At 44.2% G+C, this 14,037-nt stretch overlaps 1 protein-coding gene across 7 annotated transcripts in view; it reads left to right on the top strand.

Annotated features, from left to right (window-relative positions):
* The window catches only part of PTCH1 (patched 1), a 70,711-nt gene that overhangs the window by 23,037 nt on the left and 33,637 nt on the right, over window positions 1-14,037 (top strand). For all 7 annotated transcript variants that reach the window (XR_012374761.1, XM_073880714.1, XM_073880713.1 and 4 more), the window contains exons 3-9: window positions 6,296-6,485; window positions 9,582-9,651; window positions 9,758-9,849; window positions 11,238-11,436; window positions 11,738-11,859; window positions 12,669-12,816; window positions 13,626-13,757. Coding sequence is in view for 6 of the 7 variants with exons in the window: in XM_073880714.1 (XP_073736815.1) it covers window positions 6,296-6,485; window positions 9,582-9,651; window positions 9,758-9,849; window positions 11,238-11,436; window positions 11,738-11,859; window positions 12,669-12,816; window positions 13,626-13,757 (953 nt within the window). In the remaining variant the exon portion in view is untranslated. The remainder of the gene's footprint in view (window positions 1-6,295; window positions 6,486-9,581; window positions 9,652-9,757; window positions 9,850-11,237; window positions 11,437-11,737; window positions 11,860-12,668; window positions 12,817-13,625; window positions 13,758-14,037) is intronic.

Here is a 14,037-nt window from a genome sequence, read left to right as displayed (position 1 = left end):
TTCACTCACTGGGCTCACTTCCTGAAGGCAGATTCTCTCTGGGCTATCTGATTCTAGCACTTTCCCATGGCAACACCCAAGGGCACAATCCCACGAGGAGAAAAACAGCCCAGAAGCTTAAGCAGCAGTTGGCTAGTCATGAATAAAAGAGATGGCTGGAAGAGTGACTAAAACTCACAGCTCAGGAGTTTTCAGCCAATTGCCCAAATTACTGAATCTTCATTTTTTTCAATTTAGAAAATGAGCTGGTGCTAATAATTTTGCAGTTACACCCTTTTGGAGATTTGTAGTTTTTCACCCTCACAGTAACTAATCGCAACATTGAAAGAAGGACCTGAAGTAACTAAAAGGGAAGAAAAAAAAAAATCTCTCTAGAGGCTGTTAGATAATTCATGGGATTAATCAAATGCAAATGCTCAGCTTGCATATACACAGACCCCATTTTCCTAATTGGACTCTGAGTGGGTACTTTTCAGGCTGAAAGGGTCATTTGTTTTGACTGATTGACTTTTTGAGGCTTTGGGAAGAATTAATATCTTATACAGATGACTGCCTGTTCCCAAGGCTCTGTATTGAGGCTGTTCATTCATTCATTCCTCTGACATGCTGAGTGTGCGCATGCGCCTAGTGTGCCGAGGTAAGTGGGCAGCAGGCAGTGCCTCCCTGAAAGGACTTGGAATTTACTGGGAACAGCACTTCGTTCGGTCCCTTAGATCACCTTTATGTGGATCACAATAAGCTTTTGCTAAAAGCTTTTTGCATGAATGCTGCAGGCGTTTATTTAGCTCTGCACAGAGGCCGTGCTGAGGAATGGTACACAACGGGAGAGCATCATGAGGGGAGCATCTCTCATCTACCATGGATTGGAATAGCATTGGCCCAGAGGTATGGATCCCCAGGTGGAATGGTTTCCTGCCTGTGCTGGCCCTTCTTCACCTTGGAAAGCCATAATGGTTTGATTTAGGGAGGAAAGGATCAGCAGAGCTTGAGCAAGAACTTCTTTGCACAAGTGGTGCTTTTTAGCCCACCTCTTTCGGAGAATTGGCTTAAGCCTCAGATTTCTAGAGAATTTGCAGGTAAAGAGGCATAAGACGGCTTACTTTCTGTGTGCCCTCATCTCTCTGCCCCCCTCTAAGACAGGTCGCCCTGGGGACCAGAAGGAAAACGGGGGCCTGTCTGCGGCCACCCAAAAACGATCTCTTCAGTGGTGGTAAACACTCCCGGAGACAATGTTGTTGTCCTTTAAATAAAAAATACCAATTGTTTGTCCCGCGTAATACTTTTTGAGCATTCTAAAAGCTCTAGCTGTGACCTTGATGTTGTCGGGTATATGGAATTTGGCTCTCCTAGAGGTATATCTTCAACAAGTGCTCAGGAGCCGCGAGGCTCTCAGGGAAGTTGGACGCAGGATTGAAGGTCGGTTCCACCTCCTATCAGCTGGGTGACCTTGGGCCAGTCAACCAAACTGCAGCTACTTTTCCTCTTCTGTAAAGTAAGGATGATGCGACATGCCCTGTGATAAATGAATAAATGACCAGATGAATGGATGCCTGATCAGCACCTGGTTAAGGGTGTGGGACACCCTTTGTTAATACTCACACCACCTTACGAGGTTAGTTGTAGCATTTTCATCCCATTTCACAGAGAAGGTTACCAAGGCCCAGCTGGGTCAGGGACTTGTCACAAAGCTGCGACTCAGAGCCCAGGCCTTCTGATCCTGGTTCTCATCACCTGACTGTCCAGTCTAGCTTGCCCCAGCTTGATGGGGGAGCAGCACCGAGCAAAATATTTATAAATAGGTAAAGAATGCATGTGAAATGGCTTTGCAAATGGAAAACATACACAAATTTAAAAGGCTATTTTGTGTCCCAGGATCCTGAGATAACATTTTTCATGAGTCTTATTCAAAGAGTTTGGTTGTTATTTTATATAAGTTAAAAGTTGTTGTATTTGGAAGAAGGAAAAGAATATAAGAGGACCTTGGAATATGATAAATATGCATGTTATTTTTGCAGTGAGCTTGTTTTTCATTCAGATCCCTACCAAGCAGCTTTCATCTTTTTCTCCTTTTGTCACATGGAAGTCTTTAATTGTACCTGTTCCATGCAGAAAAATTAAGAATTAGCAGTAAACTCCAAAAAGGGAAATGTAAATATTGTCAGTGTATACCTACATCTACATCACAAATACTGAGTATTACGGCTCATTCTGCTCAGTAGTCAAAAATAATCATGCACTACTTCATGAACAGTAGACTATTATTTAAATAATAAAGAAGGACCTTGACCTTGAAAATGGGACAGAGGGCCCCTGGGTGGCTCAATTGGTTAAGCGACTGCCTTTGGCTCAGGTCATGATCCTGGAGTCCCGGGATCAAGTCCCACATCGGGCTCCCTGCTCAGCGGGGAGTCTGCTTCTCCCTCTGACCCTTCTCCCTCTCGTGCTCTCTGTCTCTCATTCTCTCTCTCAAATAAATAAATAAAATCTTAAAAAAAAAAAAATGGGACAGAAAGGGAGAAAAACCATTTCCCCCAGACTGCACCTGTAATTTCAGCCACTTGAAAGGGGTTCTGTGGGGCTTCCTGGCTGGTGGAGCTTCACACTGATGCCTGATGAGGAAGACTGGCTAGATAAGGAACAGCCCTGGGCTGTCTGTCACTCAGTTGTGACTTAGGATAGGCATTTATTTGCTAGGGTAGCAGAAGTCGGGTGAGTCCATAAAATCGCTCTGTCCAGAGAGGTTTCTGTTTCTGGTAGCTTGTTCCAGAGCACCGTGGGCGAATGCTGATGTAAGAGCATATGAAGGCTGGGGCGCCTGGGTGGCTCAGTCGGTTGGGCGTCTGCCTTCGGCTCAGGTCGTGATCCCAGGGTCCTGGGATCAGTCCCGCATCAGGCTCCCTGCTCCACGGGAAGCCTGCTTCTCCCTCTCCCTCTCCCCCTGCTTGTGTTCGCTCTCTCACTGTCTCTCTCTCGGTCAAGTAAATAAATCTTTAAAAAAAAAAAAAAAAGCGTATGAAGGCTGTGCCGTTTGTGACACAGGTACACCCGAGAAGGAGCTAAGTCCACCAGCGCAACCAAGTGAATGACGTAATTATGGCCTCACCAAGTTCCAGCCACACTGGCCTCCTCTCTCCTCCTGCAGCAAGCCAAACAGGAGGTCTATACCCTTGCTGGTTCCTCTGCCCAGGCGCTGTTCCCCCAGCTCACGTGGCATCACCATCTTTATTTCTTCTGTGGCACTTGTCATGCCATGAGATTAGCTTATTGATGTGTTTGTCTGTTGCCTGTGCGCTTCACTGGCCAGCGAGCCCTTTTGGGGCACGGAACACGCCAATCTCACGCCCCATAGCACCCCACTGTTGAGCACATGACGGGCACCTTCGAACGCTCGCCAGATGAATGGATCCTGTCAAGTAAAGTGGATGTCAATGAAACTTTTTTAAAGTTACTGAATAATTTTGCAAAAACCTGCATATTTGGTCAAATATAAGATTAAATGTTAAATAAAATATGGCCGTATAATATGTAAAAATAAGTTGAATTTCACAGTACTCAAAGGTAGGATACAGCTTAGGTGGTTGAGGACACTTTGAATTCAGGGTCTTTCAACTCAGTTGCTCTATCTACCTACGATGATAGTCTTGTCTCGGTTGAAACTGGTTGTCATGTTAGCAAAATATTAAATTTATCACTAGAGCAAAGAGATGAATGAACAGAAAGATTTCCAATTCCAGAGACATGACAAATACCTTAATTAAAAAATATCCATTTATTTAAATATACCTCTTAAACCATCTAAAAAGTGACACTATAAAGCTCCTGGGGTCCATTTTGTATCTTGTAGGAAATAGCATCCTTGCTGAAAGCCCCTGTAATAAAATCACTGATCTGTTGTGAGGTTGGTCTGGAAGAGTGTGGATCATTCTTTTCGGGAGCATGAACCTTGTATGTGATCTTTATTTTCATATGCACTCTTCGCTTGGGTCTTCACCTTTTTTGGTTATAGTCACAGGCAGCTGCTCTTAGGCAGGGGAGAGGAGGATGGGGGATGTCTGTGGTCCCCCTTTGTTGTTACTCGTCTGTTTTTACCTCGTGGTTTTAATTCACCTGAGGTCTTAAGCTTCAGGAAAGGTAAAAGGAAGTAGGACTTTGTAAGCAGAGCGAGGGACCACGCGCTCTGCTGGTGCTTGAGGAGCCTGTGGAAATAGACAGGATTTATAGGTGTGGGGCATTGATGTCATAGAGCCAGAAAAAAGGAAGGAGGTCAGCTGCCCCCCCCCCCCCCCCCCCGCCCTCGAAAAGTCCCTTTGGAGCTCCTTGGCTTGGAGCTCTGTAGCTTTTCAGAAGTGACCTCTGGACTAATAATTGGCTTTTTAGCCTCAAACAGCCTTTTTATCTCCAGAGAATGTAGATTGAGTCTAATTCAGTTCACTAGTTAATTGGTTGAAATAATGCATTGTGATTCCTGCCAGAAGGAGCCAGACCCTGCCTGCAGGCAGCTTTAGAAGAGCATCCTGAAAAGGCCTGTGACTTCATGTAAATTTATCCTTTGTTGCAAGTTTCCTATGTTTTCCTGTGGTCTTTCTTTAGCGTCAAATTGGTTGCAGGGTCCTCAGCAATTCCCCAGGGCATCTGTCAAAGTTTTCTGCACAGGGAGTCTTAATACTGTGTGTAACCGATTGATCATTTCCCCTCTCTGCCCCTCCCCTCTCCCCCATGCCCGCCCCCCCACACACCGTTTCTCCTTCTCTTTGACACACCCCACAGTATGTTCGGCCTCCCCTCACAGTATTCTGCAGTGGCCTTGGCCATCTGCGTGGACCCACACAGATGATCCTGCCAGTCTGTGAATCTGGACTAGCTTTCCTAATGAGGGCATTATTTGCTTTTTAGCCTGCCCCCTTGTTTATAAAATATGCCAAGAGAACTAAACAACCCGCTGTTCCCAGTACTTACTTACTTGCCCAAACCAAATGTTTATGTCCTTGAATACTAAATTTGAAGAAAAAGGATTCCTCCTCGTGGGAAAGCTTAGGATGATTGTTGAAGGGTCTTTCTACACTGCAGCTGAAGGCCTGTCTTTCAGTAAACATGCAACTTATCAGTGACTTCAGGAACTATTCAGAGTCACTGTTCAGACTCATCAGCTAGCCTTGGAGTGTGTGTGTAGGGAGAGGGAGAAGGGGGGGTGCTGTTCTAGGATTCTCTCTCTGTGTTGCCTTCCTGGCCCCTTCCTGAACAGCCCCTTCCCTGTGACCCTGTTGGATCAAAGCACCCTCCCCAAGAGCACTCTCCTCAGCAGCATCCCCACACACCTACCCTGTTGGGAAATGCAACTCCCCTCCCCCCATACCTCCCAGCCAGGTGGCAGCATTCTGAGCTTGGCTTGTTCTAAAACGATAACTGAAATATAACGTAGGACCTGAGAAAGAAGACAAAAAAGCAGTTTGCAGTAACAATGTCCCTTGCACCTTTTGCCTTGGCCTATGGCTTGTCCCACTGCGGTCGGCCTGCTGGAAAGCTGGTTGGTACTGGGGCAGGGGTTCTGGCCCCAGCAGCAGGTTCAGAATCACGTGGGGGAGCTTCTGGAACACAGGCTGCCTGTTACGGGCAGCTCAGAACCTGGCACCTTTGTTTCCAGGATGCTGACCAGGTGAGTCTGATGGAGCTAGGACCCAGAGACTGGCCGTCCGGGCCATTGGCTGATACATTTGCTTCCTCTCAAGTACATCTGATGTGAATCACATTATTTATCTTCTCCTGGCAAGTTTTGTGCTAAACACACATTTGCCACCTTTCCTTGTTTCTTTTTCAATGGGGAGAAACATTTCCTTGTTACCTTTGCTAGATTATTTAGGAGAAGAGTGTAAATCGAAGCCATTTATCTTGAACTGGGCTGCAGGGGCACATTGTTTACACAAGTGAAAGAAATTGTAACAGGGGTATTTGGTCTGGTCTGCAAGGAAAAGGTGTCTCAAGTTTTCCCTCCCTCTCCCCTCCCCCTCTATACATATGGTGTATTAGTTAGAAGGTGCACAAAGCACATATGCATTAGGTTTGCATATGCAATGAGCAGGACAGTTGTTCATGGTTTAGTGAATATTTTTTATGTTTTTTATTGGTGAAATGAACATTGCCAATAATAATAAAGTGAATGTTACCCACCCCCCCAAATATCAGCCATATGTTTTCATGAACAGAGAGCACTTATCATGTATCCTGCACATCTTAGATAACAGAACATGAATTTGTGGGGATGTTGCTGCTCTAATTGAAACCTGTACATGTTTGTCAGTTGGTGGACGAGTAAGTCGTGAATTAAATTATACTCGCCAGAAGATTGGAGAAGAAGCTATGTTTAATCCTCAACTCATGATTCAGACCCCGAAAGAAGAAGGTGCTAACGTCCTGACCACAGAAGCTCTCCGACAACACCTGGACTCAGCACTCCAGGCCAGCCGAGTCCATGTATATATGTATAACAGGTAAGCTGGTGGGAAGAAGTTGCTGGTTTTAGTAAGTTATGTTACCCTGGAAATATGCTTAGAGTGTTAGTTCAAATAGTTTTCTAATGAAGTGATTTTTTTTTAAAAATCTTGATTTTTGTTTCTGGAGTTTGGTAATAAATCAAATACATGATAATGTATTTTCAGTAAGTATCTTGGCACTATATACCCAAATGAGTATGATCCTTCAAGCAGCCATCTGGGGGGCTATACACCCATTCTGAAGATGTTTCATTGCTTAAGATATTTTTGGAGCAGTTACAGTTGGAATTGCTTTTAGTCAACTTAAAAAGAATGGGAAAAGAAAAAGTAAGAACTTACTTCTGGTTTCTTTGTATTCCCCACAGTTACTGACAGTTGGTATGTGTTACAGAGTGTATAGCAGGTTGAGCCACTCTGGTGAATTCTTACTGACAGGAATCATACACAGCTTCACAAAATATTACCCTTTAACTTCATAGCTAATTTAACAATGCTGTGGGTATAGTAAAAACATACAGGGACTTCTGGAGCAAAGCTGACAGTCCTTTTTCTTCTCTATTTAAACAGTGAGTTATTCAGGGCAGGGACCACATCTCTTGTCCATCCTTGCACCCCAGCATTTAGATCAGGGTGGGCACTCAAGAGTTTGTTGATTGACTAACTGCCTAGATTGTAAATTTGAACTGGGTCTTCTCCCTGAACTATTGAGATGACTATCACTAAAGCCGGTTTCCAGGGGACTACTGAGTTAGCATTTACCTAACCCCATCCTGTCCCTCACCAAGGCTTTTAAGCACCTCTTTTTTTTTTTTTTAAAGAGAGAGAGCACGAGTGGGGGGGAGGGGCAGAGGGAGAGGGAGAGACAGAGAATCCCAAGCAGACTCCACGCTGAGCGTGGAGCCTAACACAGGGCTCAATCCACCACCCGTGAGATCACGACTTGAGCCAAAACCAAGGGTCAGATGCTTAACTGACTGGGCCAGCCAGGCGCCCTTTTGAAGCACCTTTTAACTGAGTGGTTGATAATACAGTTTTTCACAGGAGAGGGGAGTAAGTGGCCCTGTAGACATATTCAGTGGCCAGGGAGAATGAGGGGAGAGAATAAAAGGAAAATCTGTACTTGTCGCTGCTACAGTAACCTCCACTCTCCATAGCTTAACTGGATTGGCTCTAAAACCCACCTTGCTGGAGACAGAGCCCTAGGGTCCAGCATGAGTCACACGCTCTTGTTTCCTCATCTGTAAACTAAATTACTGATCACGTTTGGTCTACTATCCTCAGGAGGCCCTGAGAACAAAATGAGATACATGTAATGGATGAAAGGGAAAAACGTAAGGAGGTATTCTAGCACTTTCGTCAGGCAGACTTGACTAGTGAGCACACCCCGCTCCTTTCAGCACAACCCTCCCATTCTGTAGAGGAAGCAACTACCCAGTGCAGTTCTGCAAAATTTGTAAGTAGAGGCCCTGTAAAGAACCTGGAAATGGGCATTCCAGGGCCACTGTAAGCATGCTGACCCATTTTTAACATAATGGGACCCTATCTTGAAGGGACTTGTCACTAACACACTTAAGGAGAAGATGTGTCTGTACCATAAAATTACACTCTCTGAGATGGAACTGAGAACATTTATGCGTTGGAATGAGCTTTAAAGAACACCTAGTTCAACCCATCTCATTTTTTAGGTGAGAAAACCAGGAATTAGATCAATTAGAGCATTTGTCCAAGTTCATACAATTATTAAACATTAGAGCCAGGTTTCAAACCCTTTCTTCTGGCTCTAAGACAGGGGTTTTTCTAATGCACAGCTATCCCCTTCTCAAGGAAGTGTAAATGAGTTCACCAACCAAGTGATATTGAGGACCTCCTCATGCCAGATAGTCTATGTCGATGCTGTGTGGAGTTCAGTATGAACATATACATATATGCCTGAGTGGGTGGGTGGGTGGGTGTATGAATGGATGGAAGGATGGATGAGTAACTTGAGCCCTGCACTCAGGAACTGACGGTCTAGTTAGAAAGAGGGAAGACATCAGTGTAGATGGGCACATACAAAGCCAACCACAGGCACCCCCCGGCCCAGGTGTTCCAGGTGTCAAGCAGATCGGACCAGCAGTGCCCTGGAGTTCAAGAGAAAGGGGTGATTTTCAGTAGCACTGGGCAAAAAAAGCCTAGTGGGAAGGGGTGGCATTTCACTGGGAACCCTGCAGTATAGATGTGAAGGTTCCACAGGGAAGTGGGCTAAGTCCAGAACATTCCTTTGGGTGACCAATACAAAAAAAAAAGAAAGGAGACCAATAAAATAGAGCAGTTTAGAGAGACTTAAAAACATTTTTTTCTTAGCCTGGTTTTCCCATCCCCATCCTTTTTAAATTTCCTCTTTGTTTCAAGTTAAGTTTATCTCCCTGATGCACTTGGAAAGGCATGGGCTTACAGAGCAATTTTCCAGAGTTGACAGAACTCTGTAGTAATAGATAGGTGATAGATAATAGAGGTAATTGTTGATCAGTATATTTAATATCATTTCTACAGAACAAGAATAAAAGACTGTAAAGTAGGAAATCTGTCTACCTGCCAGTGTTGTTTACAGCATTCACGGTTAAGAGCAGAAGTCATTTTGAACACTATCTGTTAATAAGGACATTAACTGCCAGTAAAAAAAATAAGTAGTATTTTCCTACCTGAATATATGTTAATGTTGTTATAAACCTTACTAATTAGTCTCCACTTATTTTGAACTTGTGATAATTCAACTCTGAATTATCTTCCCTGAAGTTGTTCAATGTATGTAGAAAAACAGATTAATGGTGTAAACAAGATTATTGGGAGAACACTTAAGAAAACAAGACTTTTCAAGTACTTTGGTAACATTCATTTACATAAACATCCAGATGTTAATTACAATTGAGTATTATCTATTCATTAAAGCAAGCTTGTTGAGTCTTTACTTGGCAAAAGTTGTGCTCGTTTTGACAGATACTTAAAAGTGATAGAAATTGCAGTTCTTTCTATATGTTCTATAGTTCCGATTTTGCACTGATTTCCTTACGTTACTATAATGAGAATGTTTGTCTCTGCTTTTTATTTTACTAGGCAGTGGAAATTGGAACATTTGTGTTACAAATCCGGAGAACTTATCACAGAAACAGGTTACATGGATCAGGTATATTTTCTTCTTTTTTTTTTTTTTTTGCCAGAAATTCTCAAAAATTCCTCAGTGGTATGCATTAGCCTAACGTGTGGCCTGTTTTTTTTTTTAACTTTGACAGATAATAGAATATCTTTACCCTTGTTTAATTATTACACCTTTGGACTGCTTCTGGGAAGGGGCAAAGTTACAATCTGGGACAGCGTACCTACTGTAAGTGTGTGATCTTGTTTTCTGATGTCTGTGATTTCTAAACTTTAGAATGTTTTGGATGCTCCTTGATCATTGTTTATTCTATTTCAGTTTTGAAGAAATAAAAACATTGAAATTCCATGGGCATTTTTTGAGTGAATAGTTGGGGGAGAGGGGATGTCAGCAGAATGTTTTTCCTCTTTTCAAAAAAAAAGTTCTGAAGGCACCATTAAATTTCATTCACTTTTACCAACCTATTTATATGCAAATAAAATGCAAATTCTTTCAGAGTATGTATGATTTTTAACTCTTTAATAAAATGTTTGCAGTTTTGCTGACCAAGCACTGTCATATGTTTGACTTCTTTTCTCAGGAGAGAGAATTTATTAGTGTGTACATACCAGAATTAAATATATTGAGTTTAAGTTCAAGATCCTCATGCAGAGTAAAATACTAACCTTTCTTTGGATCACATTAATGACATTGAAGGGGGAAATCCGCTATCTTTGAAGGCCATGGTAGGGGATGCTTCACGGTTTAGCAGTTGGATATTATATACACCGCATCATTTAGGGAATAATTGTTAATCAGTGTAGACGTTTTCAGTTAATTATGCAAGAGGTCGTGCTTGGGTTATTGTTTCTGTCCTGGCTCACACATATCTGCAAAAGCAATTTGCAGTGGCCATACCCTGACCTTCAGTGTACAGTTTTAGATGGGAAATAAGGGGTTTTGTGTTTTCTGGTTGGGAGATTCTGAATAATGACTTCAGCCTGGTTAAGCAGCTACAGTGTGGTTTGAACCACATAACAGGCAGCCAAAAGCCTTTCTGGTCTGTCAACAGCACAAATTCAAAAGTGAGTGTGGGGGGAAGTGGCCTTGATGGTGGTGATGGCAGAGGCAGCAGGGGGCTTTTGGGGTCGACTGCCAGGCTGTCAGAGAGAGCTCATAAGCATGGGATTATTGAAGGTAATGGAGATCAAATATTTTGATTGATGACATTTACGAAGCATTTACTAGGCTGACAAGTGCTAATTTGACATTGTGATTCCCTCTTCTCCCACCCCCCCCTCCCAATTTTGGATCTCAGTTTTCTGCTTAGGAGCACCCTTTGGCAAATTTTGATTTCAGGTATTAAAGATGACGTGTCAGCCAGTAACGAGTCTTTGATTTCTTCATTAATTTACAAGCTCTCTGCTTGCCATTTCCATTCATGAATTACTTTCCTGACTCGGGTTTGCATACTGATCCCCGGGAAAGGGGCATTCGGTTTCTGTGCCAGGGTCTCCCCGCGTTGCCGCATTCCCAGAAAGCCTAGTGCGATCCGGACGCAGTATATGCGATTTGCACAGGCTCAGAGGCTTGGAAAAGCCTCTTTTCATGGCCTTGCCTTCTAATTTCTTTCACAGAGGTAAGCCTCCTTTGCAGTGGACAAACTTTGACCCTTTGGAATTCCTGGAAGAGTTAAAGAAAATAAACTATCAAGTGGACAGCTGGGAGGAAATGCTGAATAAGGCTGAAGTTGGTCATGGTTACATGGACCGGCCCTGCCTCAACCCGGCTGATCCAGACTGCCCTGCCACAGCCCCCAACAAAAACGCGACCAAAGTGAGTACAGTCATTGATTCTGCTCCTGGGGCCCAAGAGGAAAGCTTGGTGTCTTCCCCCCCAATTCCTAGTCCTATTATTTTCATTTTTAAGATCTGATTCTCAACGACTATTTTTTTGTCTATGGAGCTAAGTTTGTTTATAGAGCTAAATTTTGATGTAAGATTTGCCGTACGCCTCTCATTAGCCTTGTTATTAATGTTCTCTCTGAAACAAACAAGCCCTTAATGCACTGGATTTTAACAAGGCATGTGACCTGCCTACTAATTCCCGTAATTATGTGGCTGTCTTTTTATTTTAGCCTCTTGATGTGGCCCTTGTTTTGAATGGTGGATGTCATGGATTATCCAGAAAGTATATGCACTGGCAAGAGGAACTGATTGTGGGTGGCACGGTCAAGAATAGTACTGGGAAGCTTGTCAGGTAATCCAGCACAAGGAGGAAAAATCCAAGCCATCTATTTTTTTGTCTTTTGCTCGGAAACCACTTCCCTCCTGACATCTGCGAGTGTACTTGTACTAATACTTAACTGTTGTCCTGGCTAGCCGTCTGGTGTAATAGAATTTAGGAAATACTAGTGGATCAGACCAGCTCGAAAAACTACCTTGTGGGGAATTTTTCAGGGGGAGATTGGCTGTTTTCATTAGGACCCTAGTTAGTGACTGTAAGATTAGAAGATCGATTGTGTAGAAAGTGGGGGCAAGCATCAGGCGGGCAGGCAACAGTGGTCAGAGCAATAGGGTGGAGAGGTGTGAGCTAAGCTCTGTCACAGGCTGACCAACAACTGACGGCTGCCTAAGAATTCTCCTCTGTGCCCTTGCGGACTCCGCTCGGTCAAGCGTCAGGCGCTCTCAAGTCTGAGATCCCTCCCTTGGGAGAGCCGTGGGCTGGGATTTCTGCACAGGCGAGCGTGCAGCGCCAAGCCCAGCATATCTGGTCAAGCTGTCTACTCCCCTACCCTTCCTGTTTCATTGAATAGAAACTGAGAAAGGAAATTGCTTATTAATTTAATTTTGGGGTCTATCTGTAAAAGGTTTGTAAGGTTACACCTTTAATATGGTATATCCATCTATTGAGTAAAATAACCATCCAGGTCGCGTTTAATGGAAACATGTGCTCACGTAGAAGGAGGGAATGGCCGCGAGTGAGGTGGGGGCGCGAGTTCGGGATTTTAGGCAGCGAGGACGGCTTCCTGGAAATGCTGATGTCGTGTCTTTGCCACCCTGTCACAGTGCCCACGCCCTGCAGACCATGTTTCAGTTAATGACTCCCAAGCAAATGTACGAACACTTCAAGGGGTATGAGTATGTCTCACACATCAACTGGAACGAGGACAAGGCAGCCGCCGTCCTGGAGGCTTGGCAGAGGACGTACGTGGAGGTAAATCGGCGGCATTCTGACACCCAGCTTGAAACCTGGGGACAGACCCCTTAGTTACCACGTACTTTATTGTCGCCATGTTTTAGAACTTCTTTTTCATTAGAATCTATTTTCAAAACAAATGGTCATTTTGGGGACCTGGTGGGGTGTGAACTTTTTTTCCTTTCCTAGAAATGGAACACCTTCGTGTCTGGCTGATGGCTAATTCTAATTGGGACGCCTGAGACGTTCTGAGTAACCAGTTGTGAACTCCAGAGTGAAGGCCTAACAGTGTTTAAAAAAACACTGGGTTAGCAAGAAAAAGTGTCTGGAAAACATTAGCAAAGCATAGAATCTGTTCACAGCTGCAGTCCCCTTGGTTAGGCCATGTGACAGGAGCTGGCCTTTCCCAAGCAGTGACCTCTACTGAGCTGCATGTGACCTTTTAAAAGTGGCCAGTAAACAAAGTGGGGAGAAGTGGCCACAAGACTGAGTCGTTTTGGTTTGGGGCGGGGCGGGGTGGGAGCCGATGGGACCGCAGATCTGTTGGAGAGCCACAGAGACGAGAAGGTAGTCTCAGGTGAGGGCACGTAGAGGTGAGGACGCCTCACCGCGGCACCCCGTTCTCACCTGATGTGCGGTGGCCTTCATTGTCCCAGGCCCAGGGTCATGTCACCTCAGTCCAAGTTCAAACCCAAATCATGTAGAACTCTTTTTAACGCATCAGAAAAAAGTGAGGGTTGAGTGGAGGGAACGCGTCCCCCAAGGTCTGTGCTGTTGAAGCTCACTGAAGCTCTCATTCCATTTGGGACTTTATGTTGTGACCACAGGTGGTTCATCAAAGTGTCGCTCCGAACTCCACTCAGAAGGTGCTTTCCTTTACCACGACGACCCTGGACGACATCCTGAAGTCCTTCTCTGATGTCAGTGTCATCCGAGTGGCCAGTGGCTACCTACTGATGGTAACAGTCAATTCAGTTCTCCTTGAGGAAGGGCGAGTGGGTTTGGTTTTTAGTTTTTATCTTTCCATGACCGCTCCTGCTTTTTAACTGCTCTTAACACACACGTGCATTCAAGACAGAGAGAGCTCGGCTTCATAACGATTTCAAAAGTGGTCGTGTAAAGCATTTACTCCCATTTGCAGTTTGCCCATCTTTGACTCATATTATTCCATGTGATGTCTGTAATGTAAATTGTTGTTGTTGGATTTAATTAGTTCTACCTTTTGATTTGGGGTGATGG

Source organism: Callorhinus ursinus, unplaced genomic scaffold, assembly GCF_003265705.2.
Source record: "Callorhinus ursinus isolate GAN/ISIS: 27379988/994484 unplaced genomic scaffold, GSC_fseal_2.0 scaffold39, whole genome shotgun sequence".
Lineage (NCBI taxonomy): Eukaryota > Metazoa > Chordata > Mammalia > Carnivora > Otariidae > Callorhinus > Callorhinus ursinus.
This window is presented reverse-complemented; position numbering and strand designations above follow the sequence as displayed.